This window comes from Phalacrocorax aristotelis, chromosome 15 (genome assembly GCF_949628215.1).
Source record: "Phalacrocorax aristotelis chromosome 15, bGulAri2.1, whole genome shotgun sequence".
NCBI classification, from domain to species: Eukaryota; Metazoa; Chordata; class Aves; order Suliformes; family Phalacrocoracidae; genus Phalacrocorax; species Phalacrocorax aristotelis.
The window spans coordinates 10111018-10134152 of record NC_134290.1 but is presented as its reverse complement, the minus strand read 5'-3'; the positions used below and the strand labels follow the sequence as shown (position 1 = coordinate 10134152).

Below are 23135 nucleotides of genomic sequence, written 5' to 3'. Positions count from 1 at the left end.
TCCCCTCTTGACTTGTGCAGAATGTCACAGCTAACCACAGGATAAATGACACCATCGCTAATGAAGATGGGCCCCAGACCTTAACTGGAAGATTTATGTACGGTCCGTTAGATATGGTCACACTCACAGGAGAGAAGGTACTTCGTCTGCTGTGGGGGTTGCGCACCATGGGGTGAAAAGTGTGGGGAACAGGGCCAGAGGCGGTGCTGGTTGGTGCTCCCTTGGTCCCTGGCAGGGTTTGCTACCTTTGCGTCTTGGCCAGGTTCCCCTGCTCAGACTTGTGTGCTCCCTCCCACCAGCAGCAGCGTTCATCATGGAGGTCTTTACCACTGAGACTGGGTTTCATTCCAGCATCCTGATGTTTGGGTGCTTCTCAGCTCAGATCTGTGAAGTGCAAGGGGTGGAAGCAGCACCCAGCCCTGCTGCTTTCCAAAGGAGCTTGGGTGGAAGGTCCTTGTTGCTTGTCCTGTTCTGCTCGTCTGTGCCTTTAATGCTGTTGTTGACCCAGCCTTGCTGTCTTCCCAGGTGGACATTCACATCATGACCCAGCCGCCGTCGGGAGAGTGGGTTTACTTTGACACTGAAATCAGCAACAGCAGTGGCAGGATTTCTTACGTCATCCCTGAGAACCGGCGCCTGGGCATTGGCGTGTACCCCGTCAAGATGGTGGTCAGGTGGGGTTCCTTGGGGTACCAGGGCTCCGTTTGCAAGAGGAACAAAAGTGGAATCTGATGACTGTAAAATATGGACCTCCTTGATTGTTGGGTGGGTTCAGAGCCTGGTTTGCCAGTAACAGGGATGAAGCATCTGTACTCTACTGCTGTAAGAGGAAGATCCATGTTTTATTCTGACTCCTAGATAATCAACAGGGTGCAGCAGCAGGCCTTCTGTATCACAGATGCATGGCCTGGCAGTCATCTGCAAAACTGCACAACTGAGCATGTTCTAAAGACCATAAACTTGTCCATGAGGGACAGCCCAGGGGCTCCAGCTCAGCTCCAGTTGCTGGTGTTGAGCTCTGGAAGGGCGAGGAGAGGACCAACTTCTCACTGATGAACCCAGCAATGATTTTCTGGGGGGTTTTTTTTGAGTCACTGACACCAGGGCTCCAGAGTGCTATTTCCAGACCTACTTTAACAGAGAGGCCTTCACACAGTGCCTGTCACTGCTGTAGCTGAGGGTGGCATTGCTGTTACAGGCTTTGGGCCGGATTTGGGTGCTGTTTTGGGCTTGCGGTCTATGGCACGACTCAGTGATACCTCCTGAAAGAACCTCTATATCTTGATGCCTATAAATACCTGCATCGCTTTCAGGGGTGACCACACATACGCAGACAGCTACATCACAGTCCTGCCGAAGGGGACGGAGTTTGTGGTGTTCAGCATTGACGGATCCTTTGCAGCCAGTGTGTCCATCATGGGCAGCGACCCCAAAGTCCGTGCTGGAGCAGTTGATGTTGTAAGGTCAGTATCAGGGGCTGGGACAGTCGATCTCTTTTACCCGGTGTTGCTCTAGGTCTGCAGTCTGTTGACTTGTGACTTTCCTTCTAGGCACTGGCAAGACCTTGGCTACCTCATTATCTATGTCACGGGCCGCCCCGACATGCAGAAGCAGAGGGTGGTAGCGTGGTTAGCACAGCACAACTTCCCCCATGGCATCGTCTCCTTCTGCGACGGGCTTGTTCATGACCCTCTGCGGCACAAGGCCAACTTCCTGAAATCTCTCATCACAGACGTAAGCCTGGGTCTGCTGAAATAAGATCATAGCACGGGTTTAGATTGCTTCCTCGTCCATTTGCCCCTGTCAGCACCAGTCTTTTGGCAGCGATGTGACCTGCAGTGGAAGATTAATCTGTTCATTTTATTTTCATCCTTTTATTGTTCTTCAAAAGTGTCTGTGCTGTTAAATTGTGTGATCTCTGCTCTGTACCGCTCCATTTCATCACTGGTGCTTCCAACACAAAATGCCTAATGCAACAGAGTGCCTCCCCTTCCCCACATGCATACTTTTTTCACTTGTTTGGTGGCTTTCTGGCTGCCTGTGGTGTAACCAGCAGATCTGAGAAGGCATGGAGCTGCTGCAGAAATGGCCTTGCACCATGGAGCCTTGATGGGAGACTCCAGAGAGCATCTTCCCAGGCATTCACCCCCAGGGAGTTATTAATGTTGCTCAGCTCAGAACCTCAGAAAAGCTTCAGATAAGAGATTTTCTCTGTTTGGCAGGTGAAGGAACTTGCCGGTGTCCCGAGCACTTCTCCCCTGCCTTGAACAGCAGGGGAGAACTCCTTAACTCTCTTGGACTCTCATTTCGGGCCCACTCACAGTGGCAGGAGCCGCTGGCCCTTACTTGCTGCCTGTTCTCCCTTATCCTCCAAAAGAACAGTTTTGTGACTAAGGCCAGAGACTTTCTTTACACCTCCCTGGCCTGCCTGCGGCGTTAGGGGCAAAGTCGGCCAGTCAGTGGTGGCACCAGTGTCCACATCTCCCCTGCCAGCCCCTGCTTCAGCCCACTAAGGAAGGGGTTGGCCAGGAGCTGCCCTCTGCTTGGAGTGGAGGCAGACAAATCCCTGAAAAGCAACATATTTTGCTGCCTGTCCCTTCTCCTTCTGCCCAGCAGAATTAAATGCAGCAGCATGGCTGGCAGAGGGGAGCGCTTCCTGCTAAAGATGACTGCACTGGGGGTGGTGGTGTTACAAACGGCTTCTCTCCCCCAGTGACAAGCAGGCAATGAAGTGTGTGGCAGCCCTGCCCCCTGCAGACCTCAAGGAAAGGCCATGGATCAGCAAACAGAGATCTGCTTTCATACTGCCTTTACATCCCTTGTTCTGGCCTGTAAACATCCCCAGCTCTGTTAATTGGCACTTTGCACAGCAGTGCGTTATCCAGCTGGGAACTTACATAAGTTATTGACCTGAGATTCCCACAAATGCTATTTTTTTTTTAAAAAAAAAAAAAGGAAGAAAAAAAAAAAGCAAGCCCTGCCTGTTGAGCAGCACGGGGCGCCCATATGTTCTGACCACATGTTGCTTTCTCTCCCTGCAGCTCCACATGAGGATCCATGCGGCATATGGATCTACTAAGGACATCTCTGTGTACAGCTCCATCAGCCTCCCACCCACGCACATCTACATCGTTGGCCGACCTACCAAGAAGCTGCAGAGCCAGTGTCAGGTAGGAGCCAGCTTGTCTGAGCCCTGGAGGTGCTGCCAAGGGCCTCCCATGGGAGGGCGATGGGAATTTGGTCGCCTTAGAACTGGTGACTGAGCTAGTGTTTGCTAAGAGGACAAGAACTGCCCCGCAGACCAGGACCCATCACACTGAGTGGCTCCATGTGTTATACATCAGCCCAGAGAACCTGGTACAGCAAATGTGTTTGGCAGCCAGTGGCTATCAGGGAACTGTGTCCCATCCCTTTAACACCTGCCCTCGTCCCTCTTGTCTCACAGTTCATCACGGAAGGGTACGCAGCCCACCTGGCCCAGCTGGAGTACAACCACCGCTCGCGCCCCGCCAAGAACACCACGCGCATGGCGCTGCGGAAAGGCAGCTTCGGGCTGCCCAGCCAGACCGAGTTCCTGCGCAAGAGGAATCACCTGCTGCGGACCATCTCCTCCCAGCCTTCGGCTAGCGGCAGCAGCACCAGCCACCGCCCTGAGCGCACCCAGAGCCAGTCTGACAGCGACAAGGAGAGGGACAGGGAACGCAGCCAAAGAAGCATGAGCATCGCCACAGGGTGCTGGGGCCGGAGCACAGCATCCCGGCTGGAGTCTGGCCTCTTGGGGCAGAAGTAGCCAGGCCAGAGCCAGCAACTGTCGGCTGCAGCCACCAGAGGATAAAACAGAAGGAAAGAGGGACGAGGCCGGCGTTGCGGGCTGGAAGGGTAAATATGGTGCTACTCTAATAACATCATGGTATTCTGGGAAGAGATGGGATGTTTCCCATGCAGAACGTGCAGGCCTTGCAGCGGGAGCGTCAGGTTTGTGCAGCATGAGCCCAAGGAACAGCTGGAAACTGGGGGGGGAAAGTCTCCAGGTCAAGATTGCGCTCTCTCCTGCCTCCTTCTCTTATCCAGGTTTAGTGACTGTAAATACGTGCCTCCTCGCCTTGTTAGCCATCGCTCTGATACGCGTGATCGAGTGCTGTCCTCAGAGCCACAGGAACAGGGGATGAGGCTGGGGAAACTTGTTCTTGGTTGTCCCAGGAGTCAGACTGAGGTGCTCTGCCAGTCCCAGCACAGGGTGAGTTTGGGGTTTGATAGCATGCTGTTTCCCTGGCCCAGACAGCCCCAAACAAGGGATTTATCGTGGGCTGTGCCAGACAGAGCAACTGAGAAGCTTTACCTTTACAAAGAGCTTCAAGTTCAGCCACTTTCTCAAGGAGTACATGCAGTGGCAAAGCATAAAGATGTACCGATGCTGTTGGTAGAGGCAGAATGTCGGCAGATTCACGCCCAAGAAAGCGGGGTCATTATTGTTAATACTGTTATTTTTTTAAAGAGACCTTTCAGAAGCCGATGGAATTTAATGCATTGACCTATTAAAAGAGAAATACAAGCTATTTTGTTTGAGCTGTTACAAACCTCAGACACTTAGTTTGCTGTTAAAATCTCCTAATATTCTCGCTATATATTATTTCCAAAAGTAACCACCATATATTCAGAAGCAGCTGAAGGCACTCAGCAGCTAGATTGCATTGCAGTTCTCATCCAAATGCAGGGTCTGACTCTCTCAACACCCACCTCTGAGACGTTTTCTTCTTCCCAGGTTCTCTCCAAGTTCAGTAGCAGCTTTCATGGGAACTAGACTTGCTTCTTTTACCAGTAGTTACTGAACTGTAAAACCTCATTGTTTTTTGCACTGATGATTTTTAGAATGGAAACCTGTTACCATCTCATGTAGCTACACCTAACTGTTTGTAGTGCATGACAATGAAATATTGCTAAGCCAGGGTGTGTGTGTGTATATATACATATATGCATATACATATGCACACACAGTGTATATATATGTATATGTATATATTAAAAAACAAATCTGTGCAGAAGTTTTTCCAGCAGTAAGGAGACTGTAAGGAAGTGTGCCAACAATGTCAGGCAACTGTAAGAAAAGGCCATATCTTAATTTTCCTGGTGTGTTTCTCAGTGGATGTGCCTGAGCTGATGGTTTGTGCGCTGCTGGAGCGAGCTGGGGCTGGGTGTGTGCTGGAGGGGAGCTGCCGGCACGCAGGGCGAAGCACTCGCTGCTGGCTGACACCCCTGGTGACACCCAGACGTGCACAGTACAGGATTGGGAGCGCGTCGTTCTGCAGCAGCGGAGGAGAACAGTGCCTAGAGCGAGGGCTTGCCAAAAAACCCCTTAGTCCTGTCCCTCTCGGGTCAGCCTGGCCCCAGCGAAGGGCCCGGTTCCCTCCTTGCACACACCTCCTGGGGCACAGGGGCATCCGCCTTGGGGGATCCAGGTGCCCATTTACAGACTCCAGTTGGCCTCTTCACGTGGAGATTTTATAGTCCTACCAAGCTCCCCGACTATGTGTAACCCTGCTTTCCCCCACCACACTTTCTTGTCTTTGTATCACTTTCTACTTATGAGGATCTTATTTATAACAAAGAATTTTTTAGACTGGCTGCTTCATTTTATTAAGTGTTTCAATATGAAGTGCAGGGCGGCTGCACTGAGACACACAGCACTGTGAACGCTGCTCTGCTAATTGGCTCTGGGCCACCGTAGGCAAATCTAACTCATCAGGCATCTAAGGTAGATCTCATGTGTTCATGGCACTGGAGGGTCGAAGCGGAGGCAGGGGAGGGACAGTGCTGAGCTGCTGACAGCATCCGAGCCGGTGGAGCACTCAAACCCAACTGCCCGCCCACCGCCCAGTGCATCTCCCACGTCTTGCAGCCTGACTGCAAAATGTTTAACCACTTGTCTTTGATAATTATTCAATTACAGAATGTATCTGATAGCTTTGGTTACCAAAAACTGACTTCCCTTTCTGCCGACTCAGCTTAGCTCTCTCTGAATGTACATCCAGAGCTTACTGGGTTTAAAAACAATGTGAATTGTCCCAGCTTTTCACTAGTCGAATGTTATATCAAACAGATGCCATCCAAGTAGGAAGCCAAGCCACAATCCATCCTGTGAGGTCACCAAACCACATCACAAAATTTCTGCAAATTTGGATATGGCCTTTGCAAAATTCAGCTTTCCTCCAAGTCGACAACCAAGGCGTGATCTGCACATTTTCCAATCCTGACAAGATGTTCACATTTTCTTATGTGTAGATAGTGTAAAACAGAGGTGAATGTAAATGTTCAACATAAAAAGTGGATATATAAAATGGAAAGTTATTTATTTATGTAGAGGAAAAAAATGTCTGGAGGGACTGGAACCTTCAGGGTTTATTAATATTTAAAAATGTAGCTTTTTATTTCAGGCATTATGTACAAAGCAATTATTTTATGGACCAAGTTTAAGGTAACTGTCAGTGAATGCAGAAGTGCAATATTATACTCACCTCTCCATCACTTCATGTTTTAAACAGCTACTAACAGTTAGACTGACAATCATAGCACCTCCGTCCTCATCCTTTGTTGAGCTTCTTGAAACTTGCCCGGGTCCTTTCCCTGGCCCCCCATCTGTTGCCATTGTACGGCTCCAACACGGAGAAGCAATTGTAGAGCAGGACCTTTATTGCTGCAATAATACCAATGAGGTGGGTGTAGTTACCAGGAAATACGCCAGTAAGTTTTTCTCCACCGATTCAGTCCATCATAGTCTACATCAGTCTATCCTCAGCCGCTCCCATCTGGCACTCATTTCTCTGAAGCAAAGATCAATGTGCTACTCACTCAAAGAACAATAGCAATAGTTTAACTCTGTGTTTATAACCTGTTTGTTCCAAGCTGTTTTGGAGAGCAGTGCGTGTGACCTGATGCTTTTCCACGTGTATGGAAGAGGATCCGTTTGGATGCAGTGAGGGAAAGATGAATGTATATTCCATCCTTACTAAAGGGGCACTGTCAGGTTAAAGACCTAATTTATCTTTGTTATAACTAACTTGTTTGCTTCCAAATGAAAGAATACGAAGTTTCTTGTACTGCTCCCTATCGCTGTTGTCTGGGCAGCCATCGGCGCGACAGTCGTGCTGCCTCTGCTGCAGCCCACACTAGCACAATACAGCCTGCACGGGCTGCCTCAGTCTTTCTCTTGTTTGTGTGTGTCATTTTTTTTTTTTTTAAATTGTTTCCATGGGAATTAAATTCTGCGGTGGAGCTCAGATTTTTTTATAAAAAGCAGCTTTTTGTATTACTGCACTATTGGGCCAGACTTTCTACCTGACGCTGTCCCTTTAAAAGCCTTTTAAAAATAAAAAGAGGAGCCCACGTATTCCCTCCAGGTTGTTTCCTGGGTTTGCTAGATCACTCAGTCAGATGAGGCGAAATTCTAATACCAAAAACGTTTACAGTGTCTGATAACGTGAGCAGAGAGCAGTAACTAGCCAAAGGGTTACTAACAAACTCCCGCTCCGCCCAGCAGCCGCCGTGCTTGCTGTAGCAGCCCCTTCTTCAGGTATCGCCACTGTTTGCTGCATTTCCTATTAGTTCTAGAAGCCTTACGGTCCCCTCCTTGTCCTCAGCACCCTCTGCCTGTTGATACCCTCAACTGTCAATTTTATATTCCAACAATGTTAGTTGTATTTTATTTATAAAAAATTGCTTTAGGGGTAACAACTGTGTGTGTGGGGAACCACTGGAGGGCATGCCCGAGGGCGCCGGCAGCCGCGCTGGGTACGCCCCTGTGTGTACAGTACCGTGCCGACACCTCGCTTGTGTGTGACAAACCTTCTGTACAACTTCCTTCTCCTCCTTGCTGTTAGTGCATCGTTGCAATGCCTGGGTGTGCTTTGTGTACAGTATCATCGTGAGTTACACAGATTAAAGAAATGGGAAGGCTTTTCTCTGTCTGCTTTTTTTGGGGGGGGGAGACTCGAAACAGACAAGTCACAAAACCCAAGACTTGAACAGGCGCCAGTTTAATGGGGTTACAGCAACAAACAGAACGTGGAAACCCTCTCTGCAGATCAGTCCTGCCGGACCGATTGGCCTTTAACCTGTTTGTCCTTTTTTTATCGTTTTCTTTTAATGGCTTATAGATTTATGGCCTTTGTAGTAGGGGGAAGGGCCAGCTGCTTGCTTCACAGCAGCTATGGGCATGGATCCCAAGAAGCCCAGAACCCTAACGCTCCCTGGGGCCTGCGCTGCGGGGAAGGGACACAAGTGGCATGCAGGAACAGACAGCAAGGCAAAGCGAGCCCCTGCAAACCACACCTGGCCGCACCCTGGTGCGGCACACCGGGCCTGCACCACCCGATGCAGTGAAGCTGAAGAAAGGCCGAGTAAAGCCCCTGGGGCACCATGGAGAGTGGTACCTGAAGGCGCAGGAGAGCTGCAGCCTGAGAAGAGCCATGCAACAGCACAGCTGCTCCTCTTGGAGCAGGGTGTGTGAGTGTGAGGGGGCCGATGAGCTTGCAGCACCAGGTAAGCACGGGGCATGCAGAGCCAGCAAGGAAGGGGCCAAGAGCAGCCCCTGAAGGGAGTAAGTGGCAGCCAGCTGCGTATTTTGCAGCCCCAGCACATACCCTGTCCTTGCCATGGTGTTGGCTCCTGCCCACCAAACCCAGAGCTGAGGGGTAGCAGCACCTCTAGGTGCTCAGCACCAGTGAGCCTGTCCCCTGGGTGCTGCTGCGGTCTTCCAGCCTCAAAAGGGGCATCGGGGCAAGCAGGTCCAAGTGCATTACAGCCACACTGGCCCCAGTCAGGAGAGGGATGGGAGAAGCTGTTTAATGGGAGATGAACAATTAAGGTCTCTCTCCTTCCCAGTCAATAACTTACAGAGTGGCTGGAAACTGCCCCTGGTGAAGCATCCTGACATGGTGCTGTCTGCATTGTCCAGAGACGGAGGCTCACACCTGGGCTGGCACCAGCAGCAGGACAAGCTCCTGGCACGGCTGGCGCTTGCGTGCTCACTGCAGCATCCCCGTCCTCACCTGGAAGGCCAGCCCGTCCCCCCGCGTCGCTTGCTGCAAAGGGAGAGACATGGGTGCTCCAAGCACCCGCCTGCCCAAGGATGAAGGATCACCAGCACCCACCTGCAGGGGCCCCTGCAGAGCTACCAGGGCTCTGTTTGCCCTGGTAGAGTAGGTGGGGTCCCCAGGGAGGCAACACAACGCAGCTGGGCTCAGCAGCTCCCCAGCTGCACCCACCCACCCACCAGCAGCTAATACTGGTAGCATGTCCCTACTACCTTGTTAATCTCCTTGTGTCTCTCCTTGCTGACGATTTCTTCTAGTACTTCTCCATCTCCCTTAATAAGCCTAGAAGACAAGCACAGGTCCGCGAGCCGTGAGGGCCACTGGCAAGTTCCTGCCGCCCATGCTATGTCCCAGCCACAGAAGGTGCTGATCCCCCAACCCCACCCCGCACCCTGAGGGCTGCTGTTGTGCTCCAGCTCAGGCACCTCCAGCTCAGGCACACAGACACCAGCTCCCACACGGTGCCGTGTGTCTGGGACCAGGTGCTGGGCTGATGCATCGCCAGGTAAGGATGGTGACAACCTACCCCTGAAGTTGCATGAGGTAACTTTTTTTTGGCTGTATCAAGCTTAAATAGCACAGCAGGCCTTTCCATTGACCTTGCAGGGTTAATGTCACCACACCAGAGCAAGCACAGGTGTGGTGCCCTGAGAAACCAGTATTCCCCTGCATGGACCAGCCATCCCTGCCCCAGGCTGTGGGTACTCTGCTGTGTGCAGAGACAGTCAAGCTTGCACACAGCAGGAGAAAACACTCACAATAAAAGCATCTCCTGTCACCCCACCATCTGCAGAGGCGTCTCTGTCAACAGCAGCGGCCCCCAGCCCCTGCAAAACACCTTCCCTTTTTTCATACAGAGTTCAGGTGTGGTCCTGGCTGCCCTGGGAAACTGCAGAGCAATTGAGAAGCAGGAGCTACTTTGGGCCTGAAAGGCAGCCAGACCAGGGAGCATCTTGCTGAGTAAATTCCAATCAGTGTCAGAGGTGGCTCACGCCTCCAAACATGACCAGAAATTTAACTGTCTTCATTACATGCCTTACGGGGAACCGACCTTTGTTCCACACCTCCCTGAGCCCCACAGGCTGCCTACTATTTTAAGACTGGACATGTCACACCCAATTCTCTTCAGCATGGTATTTTCTGCTTGCTGAGAAGATACAGTTTATTAAAAACTGGGTCATTTCTATTTGGCAGCTAAACGAACTTCGGTTTGGTTGTTGTCTGTAACCACAAGGGGCACGCGCTCCCTCCTCACTTGCACCCAGGTGCTAACTGGGGATGAGTGCGTGTGTGTGCTTTGGTGCTGAAAGGCAAATGCATGAAGCAGTGAGGTAAGGAGGCATCAGCCACCCCTCTGGTTCCTGCTCTGCTGCTTGCGGCGTCCCATTTAATGGGAAGCAGCTGAACCCTTCATGGCACAAGGACCAAACCTCCTATGTCCAGGAGCAAGTTGCTCTGCTGTCTGTGTCCCACAGCTCTGGGTTGGGGCACAGCCCGGTGCCCCCTGCATGAAGCCCCAGCAAAATTTGATCAAACGTGTCAAACATGTCACTTTCTGGGTAAGTTACAGCAGGTCTGATGGGAGGGGATCTATGCGGGAATGGCTCGCAGGGATTTGCTGCTGAAGGGGACCTGGGTCCACGCATGGTACTGCAGTGCCCTGGACCAGCATCCTCCAGGACTCCAACCCACACAACACAGATGGGGATGGACAACCTGCCTCCCTTTTCCCAAAGGGCTCATACCTGGTTCTCCCCGTTTCGGGATCCACGACTCTCCTTATGACACTCTGCCTCGCATCCCATTCTTCCTTTGTCATTGGCTTCATAGCCTGGATTCGGGATTTTTGTTCATCTGTCAAAACTGGAATGCATCAGTTCATCAGAGCTGTGCTCGTGGGGCCGGCTCCTGGCCAAGGGGCACAGCACCACACGTGACATGAACAGACACGCATGCCGCACCAGTTTCCCGTCTGTACTCGGGGTTCAGTGATGAACCGCACAAAGGAAGGGCTGCTTCATGTCCCAAAGCCAGTACCAGCTTTGTCAGTTTGTTACTGCTGACTGTGACCTTCCATCTGGTATCTTTGTTCCCTGCTCGTATCTGTAAACTACATCTTAACACTTCATATATGATTCTCTGAATGTGGCTCCTTAATATTTACTCGGCGTAGCTCGAAGACCACCACAGTACACAGGAAAGAGGAGCATCAGGAGCTCCTCTCTGTACACAGCCCTGCTTCCCTCGCATGGGCCCCAGAAAGGGTGACATGCAGGAGGCTTTCCCCAGTGAGACACCTGTGTGCCCTGGCTTCAGCAGGAGGGAAACACCATCGTTACCTGGTCCGGAGTCCACCAGTGACTCCTTCTGCCACTGCTCCAGCGAGGGACCAGGCACCATGTCTTCCTTGGCTTTCTCCTCCTTAGCCCTTTCCTTTGACTTCTTTTTTGATTTCTTCTTTATTCTCCTCTTCTTCTTCTTTTTATCCTTCTGTTTCACTCGCTTTTTTTTGCTGTGTCGACTCTTCTTTGTTTTGGAGTCACTGTCACTGGAGTCATCAGAAGAGGTGCTGGAGGAAGACGAGGAGGAGCTGGTGGATGAAGATGCTGTCTCAGAGGAAGAGGTACTTGCCTGCCTTTTCTTTTTGTCCTTTCCTTCCTTCTTCTTTTCTGCAATACATAAGAAGAGGTTGAGTGCAGCAGCACTGGCCCCATGGCATCAGGGATGCTGGTCATCCCCCTCCCAGCCTGGCTTCTTTCTTGCCCGAAGAGCAAAGCCCCCAAAGCTGGGGAAAAGACCCCTCTGTGCCGACACCTTTAACACATCACAGCGTGCAGCACCACACTGCCAGACCGGCACACAGATCAGCTGCAGGGCTCAGCACTTGTCAGAATGAAACTAAAATGGGCACAAAGGCAACAGACACTGATTTAGCTAAAAGCAGGTACCCTCTTCTCCCACCTAGGCCCCCTCTGTGCACCTGCCCCAGGAAAATGTGGTGAAAGCGCAGGGTCGCGGGCCTTTCCCCTACCTTCCCTACCTGCTGCTGAGCTCGACTTGTGTTTGTGAGACCCAGAGGTTTGCTTCCTTGGAGGAGAGCTGCTGCCCTGGCATAAGTCCTTGCTGCTTTTCCTCCTTTTCTTCTCCTTCCTCCCCTGTCTGCTCCGAGAATTGCTTTTGCTCCTGCTTCGCGAGCGCTTCCGAGACTGGCTGTGGGCCATCGTGCGTCAGCCCCTGGAGGGAACAGGTTACATTAGGGTCATGGGGGAGACCACCCTTGCCCAGCGGCAACACATCCCACAGCCCCAAAGACCTTAAATCCAACCCTGAACCAACCAGCCCTGGAAGACCAGCTACTGAGCCTCCCTCTGACGACACTGCTCGTGCCTGCTCTCACTGAGCTGCCAAGGTGCAGGTATGGGTTGGGGTTACCCATCACACAGCTGTGCCTAAACTGAATTCCGCCACCCCACAAAATGAAGGCCTCAGCAGAGAGCTGGGGCTGTGCAGGGACAGCACAGCCACCCCCAGGCAGCCCTCGCCTGCCTTGAGACAACCGCCTCCAAGCAAGTTGAATGTGAAACCTCCACTAGGCTTTCCCCCCGCTTCTCACGTTTGTCCCTAGGTGTGATGACTAAGAGAGAATTGGGCTGATCCCTGCCGGGGTCGAGGTTTGCATGCAACGCTGTGCTGGCCTGGGGACAACCCCCAGCAGCCAGGGGCCGTGACTGCCCCCCGGGGGTGGGAGCCGTCAGGAGGAGGTGATACACTGCACCCGCGGACAGACACCGGCCAGGTATAAGCGATGCTGCACCGACAGGCAGCAGAATGAAACATCCTCCCCCAGTTGAACACAGAGTCAATCACCCCATTATTTAAAATGCCGAGAGCAGGCGTGAGCCATGGGGAAGAATGAATTTTTAATATTCCAATTTGCTTTTAGAAAACAGATTATGCATGGAGCTGGCACCCCCGTCCATCAGCCCGCCCGGCTGCCAGCGGACATAGGCCAGAGACGGCATGATATATGCTCTCATTAATTTAAAAAACAAACTGGCACCGTGGGCAGAGCAGTATCTGGGAAGTGCTTTCTCACAGCCACCTTCCAACTACCACGTTTAATTAATTGCATGTTTACCACCTTGACGTTCCCAAGGGGCGATTTGCTCCCAAGTGAATCAGACCTGTGACGGATTTCCAAATGGCAATTTCAGTCGGGGGGGGGGAAGAATATTAAGGACATGCAGGGAGGTTTCTGAGGATGAGTCCTTCATCACCACACGCCCGGCAGCCTCCCTCACACTAGGACCTTGTGCTCAAATGAGACAGCGTTTGAGTCTCAGGTTCAGTCCATCCGTGAATGTGGCAGCAGGACCCCCTTTTACACGACCGTAGCAATAGGGTCAATGGGTGCAGAGCTAGGTGCAGACAGGAGCATCCCAGCAAGTCCTGGGCAACGCCTTGGGAAGGGGATGAGCCCTGAACTCATCACAGCAGCACCCCAGGCTGGCTGTGCCCCAAACTTGGGGCCTTGCCCCCAGTCGGCTCCTCCTGCCCACCCAGCCTCGCCCAGGCCTGGCCCTTAGTGGGAAGCCGAGAGCCCGGCTGCTGTGGTGGGAACCCTTCCGTCTCACCCCAACACAGGGAGCCCGAGGCATGATGGCCCTTTAAGAGCTCAGCACAAGGTGTGCTGGTCCTTTAACTGCTTAGCAGGAGGTGCTCTGGCCCTCTTCAAAGCTTAGCACCGGGCGTGCTGACCCTTTTAAAAACCCCCGCAAGGTACACTGGCCTTTTAAGAGCTCAGGTCCATGGGCACTGGCCCTTTAAGTGGCCGGCGCAAGGCGCGGCCCCTATAAGAGCGCGTCCCCGTAAGTTCGGCTCTTTAACAGCCCCCTCACCTCAGGGTGCCACCGCAGCGCGCACGCGTGTGCCCCCCCGCCCCCACCCCAGTGTCCTCAACAGGATCGGCCGCTCCGGCCCGGCGCAGGTAAGAGGGAGGAGGGAGGGAGGAACGGACTCACCACGGCGGGGCTGGGCCGGGCCGGGCCGGGGCCCCGCACACCGAGCGGGGCTCCCGCCGTTGGGCCCGCGCTGGTTCCCCCCCCCTTCCGGCCGCCGTGCGCGGGGCCGGCCGGCAGCTGGGCTGCGGTCTTTGGTTCCGGGGCCCGTCGGGTCTGCCCAGCGCCGGTACCGCCCTATTCCTTCATTTTTTTGGGGGGGCCCAGTTCAGGTGGGAAGCGATAACGGTTTCTGCTGAGGGAAATGAAGACTTGACAATCGGTTTTCTCGATACCAGCCCCTTGGCTCCCTGCACAAACCTAACAGCCTGTTTCCTTCCTGAGATGCAATTTTAATGGGTTTTGCTAATGAAAAGCTAATCAGCACTGCATGCTGATGGCATCCCTGGCCAAAAATACAGATCTGCTGGAAAGGCTTAAATCAGACCTTTGTGCAAGCTGTACTGGCTCACATTCCGCCTTTCACAATTATCAGTGATGCAGAACCCACACGCTGCCTTATTGCAGTTGAATGAATGAAAAAGCCCCTTATAAATGCAGTGGCATTTGTATACATCAAATATCTACAGTTAACTTCCCACAGAGCCAAACACAGCCACTGAATAAAAAAATATTTGGCTTCTTTAGTTTGTTTTGTAGGTGGGAGGGTCTATGATTTCAGCCAGCCAGCAGCAAGATGGGGAAAGCACTTGACCCTCCACATGCATCGGCTGCCGGTGACCTTGGTGCCGAATTAGAAAGTCCCAGCCTTGCCAGCTGCAGCCACGTTGAGACGAGTATTTTCTACTTCACTTGTTCACATAACTAAAGGAAAGGAGTTAAATGTACATTCTTGCCTTTCTCTGGAAAGTTTTGCTCTGTTGCAGGTAGCTCCCAGAGCTCTGTCTCTAAAGCCCATTTCTGCTTGTTTAATTACATTCATGCTATCTTTGAAAGGGAAATTTCTGCTCAAAAGAGCTCATGGAGGCCATCAGAGATTCTCTCAGCCACCCTGTGGGATCTGCTCTCCCTATATTGTTCCTGATGGATTTTTCTGAGCCTGGGTTAGGTAAACAGTGATGATATTTCCATGCCATTTCCAGCAGCCTGTTGTGAATCACCTTCTCACTTCTGAGCAGATCCTTCACTGTCACCCAGCAACAAAAAGCTCTTCCCCAGAAGAGGACAGGAGTCCCTGCAAACAGCAGAGCAGTGGTAAGTGCCGGGCTTTATTGTACCATTTGTTTCAGTTTACAGTGGGCCCCACGGTGCTGTTGGCACAGAGGTCTTCATAAAGGCCAAGCAACTTTGGGTGTTCTCCCCGTACACCTGAAAATATTTACAGAGCCTCTGCAATGAATCAAAGTGTTAAGGCTTTCTACGTCTTCTAAGCAGGCCTCCAGCCTGAGCGTGAGCCCTGGCAAGTCCGAGTACCAGCTCTTTCAGCTGTCCAAGCAGCTGGCTTCCCTAACCCCAGCAGGATTGGTTTTGCATCACTTTCCAAGGCAACAGCTACTTCCTACATGCATCCATCAAAAAGTCTGTTAATGCAGTCTGAGAAGTCAGAAAGGAGCTTTAGGCAACTTGGTCTGGAGGAATCAGGCCCTGCTGTCTGCTACCACAAGGAACAGAGGTTCACAGTCTCAGGTGCATCATCTTCAAGAGTTTCTGTGAACCCATCTCCAAACCCCTCTGCTTCCACCAGCTCAGGTTTCTTGTTGCACATGGGGCAGAGCTGGTTGCGGATGGCAGATGATCTCATCCAGATAATGAGGTTCCAGCGTTCCCCGGAGGCAATGGGAAGCGCCCCATGGATCTGCCCTCCTCGGTGTAACAGCCCCTGGGCCCCAACATGTTCGATCTCTACGTACTTTGGCACGGGGGTAGGATCCTGGACCAAAGGGAGGCAGATACAGTGTTAGATCAGAAAGTCCCTAGCAGAACAATGCTCAAAGAACTGAAACTTTTACTTGTCGCCTCTTCACCCACAGCACCCAGTGAGCAACATGGAGAGGACTCACTGCACCGCTGAAATGCAGCCACTTCAGTGGTGGCTTGGCAGCAGCTTAGTAGAACTGTTTTCAAGTAAGACATTCTCAGTGACAGGTCTAGCAGGAATTCAAAGACATACTTTCAATCAAAAAAACTCGTATTCCACCAGCGTATGGGAGCTTTTACCCTTCTCTTGCCAGGAGTCCCCTGGAAATAAGGGCTCCAGATTTAGGTTTGTCTCATCTGAAATAAATTTCTTCTTTCTCTCTCTCTCAGCACCTCCCTGCTCACTATTTCAGTTGCAGAAAGATGTGCTGATTTCTTTCACTCCAGTTTCTACTATGATAGCTGTCTCTGTCCTCTCTTTGAAGTTTAACTGTTGGTATTTCTGCTTGTAGCAGAAGAGGCTCCTACATAACCAAGACATCTAAAAAAATGAGGAAGAGACAGAGCAGGTTTGACTGTCAGAAGTGAATAATTGTTTTTTAGAACACAGTTAATGCCTTGAAACTGGGGAGGTGAGGGGCTAGAGGGGAATAGAATCGGGGTCCAGATTAGGAATATGCTCCGTACCTGGCTGAAATCCCCAAAGTACAAGTTGCCTTCTGTGAAGTCTTTTCCCAGTGAAACATTTAAGGTGACTTCTGCATTGTCATAGTGAGAGCTCAAATCCAGATCTTCATGTAGCGAGTACTTCACAACAAATGCCTTATGGCTGTCCAGACAAGCGCCTCCCAAATCGGGATAAAGCAGTGCTGTTATGGGCTGCAGGTATTTTTCACGAAGGGGTGTGATGAAAGTTTCATCCATCCCAAGCTCATTTAGCAAAACCTGACTCAAAGAGAGAAGGGAACAGCTGACCAACTGTACCTGCTGCTTTATCAGAGCTGCTGTAAAGCTGTCGTGTTCTCTTCCAACCCTGATGCTGGCTCAGATAAAGAACTTTAGAGCAAAGGCTCCAGCTACAGGCAAAAGAAGGAGAATCAAGGTGGAAAGTGATAGGGAAAAGACAAAGCAGGATCAGAACTTAAGTGTTCTTTGAAAATGGACACCTTGATTTAAATGTGTATTGCTTAAATACAAGGTGCTCTTGGCTCTGAGATACCAACTCCCATCCCCTTGCCTTGCATTCCCTTGTCCTTTTGTCTGTGCAACACATGTTCCCTCAACCCTTTCACTTCAACGGGGCTGTACTCAAACTGCTCTGTGCTCAGATTACAGGCATTTTGGAAGGGAAAGGACTGTGAAGGAGAAAGTAAAGGGTGTCTGCTTGTGAATGTGCCCCATAAAGAAGCACAAGAGCTAGCGAGTCCTACCCCATAGTTATTCATAGTGTTGGGCCTGCCTTTAGGCATGTCGGACTGCTCAAAGTTCTCCAGCTCATCCACAAAGGCCTGGCAGAATTCCTCTGTGAACACTGGGAGTCGATAGATCCTCTTATCTGTCAAGAGAAGGGAAACACCATTTGCTGGGGAAGATAACAGGCGAGAGTGTTCTTGGTGCTATCTAGCCATCCTGTGGTGAGAATGCAGGACCCACATGCTTCACTGCTCAAAGGGCTGGAACCACTCCCCGGGATCAGCTCTAGGATGTATCTGTCGTTTTTTCATGTTGGCCCCTCATTTCCAGGCTTCCCCATCCAGCTGGGAGATCTAGCACTGATTTAAATACCTGCCCTAGGTGCCAAGAAAATATTTTGAGAGGGTCTAGAGGGAGGGCGGTGAATCAACGGCTCATCACAGGCAGTCTGAATACAGCCTCCTGGAAGAAGGCGACTCAAGGTCATTTAGGGGATGGGGGATTCACTCATCCAGTCCAAACCTTCTGGGAAGACCAGGCCTTCTGAGCTGCCTTTCAGGGTAGAGCCCTAAAGATCTGTGTAAGGGGAGCTCAGTATCAAGGATATAGAAGCTGAGATGAAGGCAGTGTGAAAAGGCTGTGTCTCAGGAAATCATGCCTTGGACAAATCCAGGAGCTCTGCACATACACAACATTTGTGTCTTTCTTTCTGTCTTGAGAAAAGGAGGCAACTTGGCAGCTTCCTGTCTACATTTTGTCAGCATTTCTGGTAGGAAAAGAGCTTCACAGATGTCTCCAGGGAAGCTTAAAACCCAGACCTCTTTTTAAGACTGAAATCTAGACTGAAACTATTTCAGCTCAGACAAATCAACAGGGATTGTCTGAATGGTAAAACACTTGGGGAAGGAAAACCAAACTCCCTGGGCTACCAGTGTTCCTTCAGCAGGCTCCTCTGTGAGGTTATGGTACAACCAAAACCCCAGCCCTGCTGCAGCTAGAGCCTCTAATGAGACATCAGCAGACTGGGACTGGAAAAGCCAAAAACAGGATCTCATCCAGAGCATAACTGCTGCACAATACTGCCTCTCCAGAGACTCTAGTCAAGCAGAAAATAACATCCTGTTTGTCTCAGCTGTGTATCAAAGCTGAGCTCTTAAAGACAGGGCTTGAAAGCAGCTGTCATCACTGAAGTTGCAGTGTCACACAGGGAAATGTTTGTGGCTGATGTGTTGTTTTCTTTACCTGAGAAGGACTCGATGGAGTGCAGGAGGCCATGGAGATGAGCATCCGGTGATGTGCAGTATCTCACGATTTCTAGAAAATCTGGGGCCAGGAATGAATCCTAGCGCCAAGGGAAGGATGATAAAAATACACAGAAACACAATTAGCCTGCACAGTCTTTTACAGCCCAAGAGAGAAATGGCCTTCCACGCAGCCACAGGAAAATATGTAGAGCCTAGGGAGCAAGGCTGATTGATAGTCACACTTGGGTTACTTCTGTGGCAGGAAATGCAGAATGTTACTGGTCTTTTTCTTGGTGGTTTAGGTAAGCTGCTGCTTGCTCTAGGTAATGGGCTTCTCAGTATAACTGGCCAGATTTATCCTTAGCGTGACAGGAAAGAGCCTGGCTTACATTATGGACTCCTTACAGGTAAGTGCAAAGAGTTTCCTAGCAGATTAAGCATCTTGCTATGGCCTCAGCACAACAGCGTAACTAATCTCTGCTGTTAGCGCTGCCCCACACAGATCATGACAGACAACAGCAGAACTTGTTACTAAAGGATTGTGGAGCAGTAAATCTGTGCAGACTTGTTTGTGTGTTACTGCTGATCTGTGGTAATTACCCACTGGGAAGTCTTGGGTCCGGCAAACATGACGAAATTCAAAGCACAGTAGTCTGCAAGAGTGAGGACTACCCTGCGTTTGCTGTGAGGTGTACACACGCAGGCAGCCTGCTGCCCCCCTTCCGACAACAGTCGCTAGTAACTTGTCTGTGTAAGCCCAAAAATGCTGATTTCTGTGGCTGTTTGTTAGAGGTCACTGACCCTGTTTGCCGCAATGATGCTTTAGGTCTAAATTACTAACAGTATTCTGAGTCCTATACCTGGAGCTGGTGCAGCTTCAAGATATAATGACCCTTATCTGGCTATAAGCCAAGTGGAATATTGCCTGGAGAATATGCTAAACTGTGAAAGTTTTTTTATTTTTAGTTTTAATTCAGTTTTAATATCCTACACTTTGGTTTTAATTCAGTCCAGCTCTAGCACTGTGGGCAATCCCAAGAAGAGGGCTTCCTACTGCAAAAAGAAACTGCCAGGCAATTCCTTGGGTGCCAAATGGATTCCAAACATATTGTCTACCTGCAGAATGTACACTTCTGGATGTTTTCGTTTGTAGCATTTTGAGATGATGGCTTTGCGTTCCACTGACTGATGAATTAACTGTTTTCTTCTCTGCACTTCTGTCTCAATCTACAAGTAAACAACAGAGCATATTGTTAGGAAATCAAAAGGGATAACTAAAACAATTCCAGGAATATGCTCATTGTTTTAAACCATTTTTGTTGTTGTTGTTCTGGGCACCTCTAAGTGATGGAGTGTAAGCCTTTGCTTTTTGTAGTCAAGACAAGTCCAATAAATATCTGAAAAGACAAATGCCTAAGAGGGATTTGAGACACGTTCCCATTATGGATGGCTTAAAAAATAACTGAAGCCTTTCCATGGATGTGTCAAGTGGAGCTGTGAGGTTTCAGCCCTTTCAGGCATTCTGATGCCTCATGAATCGCCAGCCTACACTTTGAGAGTCTGGCTTATGTTCTGACAATATAAACATTGTCCAAAATAAAGACACTTGCTGGGAGGGAGACAGGACTTGTCATGAAGGGATTACTGCTAAGTGTTATGACGACAGGCTAATCTATCATTTCAGAAGAAATAGCTGTAGTAGCAGCTGATTCAGGCAGCTCTTCCTATTTAATAACCTCCATGAGATTAGTTTATAACATTCCTTAGCAAAAAAAGGAAGGAGGGCGTGACCGGTACCTCCTGCTCCCGATCCCTGGTAATATGGTTAGCATAACTAATGCCATTTTATAAGGCAAGCAGCCACTCTCTGTGACCAAGTGGATCATGTATTCATTTCTTTTCTGTCAATACCAGGCCCTGAAGGTCCTGTGAACCACAGAGACAAAACAGAGATTTCTTCTTCCCCTACGTCTAGATTATGTCTGTTAGTCTAGTTTATGATTGTTATATTAATACAGCAAACTATGTATTAAGATCTGACCTGATCTGCAGAGGGTCCAGGTGATTAGAAATTATAAGTTAAATCAGGAATTAGAAATCCTAAGTTAAATTGTATTATAAATTCCATATTATGCTGCTTATTGTGCTACATTGATTCTGCTTGCAGAAATCCTTTGCCATTCTGATCATAAATTCTGTGCTATATTAATCATAATATCCTGTTAAGAAAATAAAGCTTTAATTGTAACTACAATTTAGTGCTGGCATCATCCTGCCAATGATCCCTAAAAGAACCTGTTTGTCCCCTTAGTGTTGGGGTGAAATTGGAGCTGGTTGTGTGACAGATGTCTGTCTCTGGCCTGCAAAGACAGACAGATCCCTCCCTAAGAGTGCCCTGGGGGAGTTCTTGCGACACACCCCAGGCAGTGCTGCCTTCCCCAGCAGGCCTTACCTGAACTCTCTGGGATCTCCAGGTGATCCCATCTCAAGGCACTCTTTAATTGAGAAAAGAAGGGATGAAGAAGGACAAACTAGAAAGGTGCTGGGAGCCCTTCCAGGCTAAGCACTGACTAAAACCAGAAGGCCTTTTTCATAACATGTTAGATTACAGTATTTACTAACAGGGTGTTGACAGTACAAACACATCACTGTGAGCACCCAGGATCAAGGTGCCAGCAGGGAATTTCTTCCCTTCGGTCTCTGCCTGACACTGGGTTTGGTGAAGGGTTTAGAGGGGAAGGCATATGAGGAGCAGCTGAAGTCACTTGGTTTGTTCAGCCTGAAGAGGAGGCTGAAGGCGGCCCTCATCGCAGTCTGCAGCTTCCTCACAAGGGGAGGAGGAGGGGAAGGTGCTGGTCTCTTCCCTCTGATGACTGATGACAGGACCCGAGGAAACAGCAGGGAGCTGTGCCAGGGGAGGGTCAGGTTGGATATTAGGTTCCTCACCCAGAGGGTGGTGGAGCCCTGGAAGCACTTGGACAAGGCCCTCAGAGACACGGTGTGAATTTGGGGTGTCCTGTGCAGGGACAGGAGCTGGACTCGATGGTCCTTGTGGGTCCCTTCCAGCTCAGGGCATTCTGTGATTCTGTGACCAGGAAAGGGGGGGGGGGGTTGTCCTGTGAGGGGACCGGGGTGCGGTGCCCGCTCCCCGCCGCAGGACAGACACCCTGCGGCGGCGGCTCCCCGCGGAACGCCCCCCGGGGGAGCGAAGCCCCCACTCCGGCTGTGACAGGACTCGGGGGAGAAGCGACGCTCACCTCCCGCACGGCGGCCCTGAAGTCCTCCTCGCTCCGGCAGCCCCGCTCCCGCAGTGCCTGCAACACACGCGGACCGTCACCCGCCGCCCAGCCTCGGCACCGCCGCCGGGTGTGGGGGTGCCCGCCGCCCCGCCGTTACCCGCCCGTGGTCGCGGCGGAGCTGCCCCTCGTCCCGGTACCGGACGTGCAGCCCGTAGCGCCCCACGAAGACGTTGTCCGAGAAGAAGCAGGCGCAGGCCAGGAACGGGCGACCCGCGGACATGTTTCCCGCCGGCGGACGGGCAGGAGCAGGCGCCGGGCGTGGGTCCAGCCGTCAAAGGGCTCCGCCGCGCGGCGGGGAGGGCTGCTTCCGGCCGGGCCGGCGTGCGAGGGCGCGTTGGCAAATTCCGATCGCGGAGAAAAACGAGGGGAGGCGAAATGTGGCCGGTTTTTCCCTGTTTCTGCTTTTTTTTTTTTTTTTGTAATTTCGGCGCCGTCACCACGGCCGGGGGCTGCAGCGATGCCGCTTGTCCACAGCCGCGCCGCAAGCCTTGGCAAGGCCCCGGCCGCCCCTCCAGCCCGTGTCGGCCCCGTGGCTGCCTCGGCGCTGTCGCGGGGGCAAGGAGAGTCCCGGGGCCCGCGCTGACACCGCTGTGGACGGCGGGGGCGGACAGTCGCTCCCTCGGACGGAGCCGGGGGAAAACCGAGGGGCGGGGCCCAGGCCTGCTCGGGGAAGCAACAGTGGCGGAGGGTTTTTTGCAGACGGTCCCTGAGAAGTACCGGTTCGCCCTTTCCCTCTCAGGGCCGCGCCCGCACCGCTGGGGCGCGCGCCGCCGCCGTTGTGCGCGCGCCGCCGGCGGCCGTCGTGCACGCGCGGGCGGGGGCAGCCCCTGCCCCCCCGTCCCGTCCCGACCCGTCCCATGCTGGCCATGGACTCGGCACTGCAGGTGGCCGAGGAGGAGGTGGTGGTGGCGGCCGAGCCGTGCGGCCCCAGTAGCAAGTTCGAGGACATCTACCGGCTGCTGGCCGAGGGCTGCTTCCCGCCCAGCTTCTGCTCCATCAAGAGGAAGAACCTCAAACGCTACGCCCAGAAATTCGTCGTCGACGGTGGGGACACGGGTGGCACCGCGGGACGGGGCCTGGCGGGGGGCGGCGGGGCGGAGGGGGCGCAGCGGCAGCGCCCGCCGTGCCCTTGGCCGCGGCGGTGAAGGGCCGGCCGGGCGGGGAGGGCGCGGGGGCGTGTGGGGACAGCCACCCGCCGGCACGGAGGCAGAGCAG

The 23135-nt window shown here is 51.8% G+C and overlaps 3 protein-coding genes and 1 long non-coding RNA gene across 13 annotated transcripts in view; 2 read left to right on the top strand and 2 right to left on the bottom strand.

The window, feature by feature from the left end:
* PITPNM2 (phosphatidylinositol transfer protein membrane associated 2) overlaps positions 1-4566 on the top strand; it is a 139856-nt gene extending 135290 nt beyond the window's left edge. For all 5 annotated transcript variants that reach the window (XM_075110595.1, XM_075110594.1, XM_075110591.1 and 2 more), the window contains 6 exons: positions 21-137; positions 526-674; positions 1314-1463; positions 1551-1734; positions 3042-3170; positions 3446-4566. In XM_075110595.1, the coding sequence (XP_074966696.1) occupies positions 21-137; positions 526-674; positions 1314-1463; positions 1551-1734; positions 3042-3170; positions 3446-3790 (1074 nt within the window). In that variant the 3' untranslated portion in view covers positions 3791-4566. The remainder of the gene's footprint in view (positions 1-20; positions 138-525; positions 675-1313; positions 1464-1550; positions 1735-3041; positions 3171-3445) is intronic.
* Positions 4567-8014: 3448 nt separating this feature from the next.
* Positions 8015-14219, bottom strand: ARL6IP4 (ARF like GTPase 6 interacting protein 4). Of its 6 annotated transcripts, none has more exons than XM_075110603.1 (6): positions 14111-14219; positions 12130-12323; positions 11429-11758; positions 10835-10943; positions 9302-9371; positions 8015-9077 (listed from the first exon to the last, which is right to left on the bottom strand). In XM_075110603.1, the coding sequence occupies exons 2-6, from the start codon at positions 12308-12310 to the stop codon at positions 9021-9023; spliced, it is 747 nt and encodes a 248-aa protein (XP_074966704.1). In that variant the 5' UTR covers positions 12311-12323; positions 14111-14219; the 3' UTR covers positions 8015-9020. The 6 variants fall into 6 exon arrangements, with proteins under 6 accessions (XP_074966704.1, XP_074966699.1, XP_074966701.1 ...); XM_075110598.1 differs by having other exon boundaries at positions 10835-10952; positions 12121-12323; positions 14111-14212; XM_075110600.1 differs by having other exon boundaries at positions 10835-10952; positions 14111-14207.
* LOC142064966 (uncharacterized) lies at positions 13923-19744 on the top strand. The gene is made up of 3 exons (XR_012663248.1): positions 13923-14076; positions 15190-15301; positions 19631-19744. It is a non-coding gene; the product is annotated as an uncharacterized LOC142064966 (long non-coding RNA).
* OGFOD2 (2-oxoglutarate and iron dependent oxygenase domain containing 2) lies at positions 15296-22240 on the bottom strand. The gene is made up of 7 exons (XM_075110596.1): positions 22018-22240; positions 21879-21935; positions 19738-19848; positions 18620-18719; positions 17395-17519; positions 16652-16909; positions 15296-15977 (listed from the first exon to the last, which is right to left on the bottom strand). The coding sequence occupies exons 1-7, from the start codon at positions 22138-22140 to the stop codon at positions 15702-15704; spliced, it is 1050 nt and encodes a 349-aa protein (XP_074966697.1). The 5' UTR covers positions 22141-22240; the 3' UTR covers positions 15296-15701.
* Between the last annotated feature and the right edge of the window lie 895 nt (positions 22241-23135).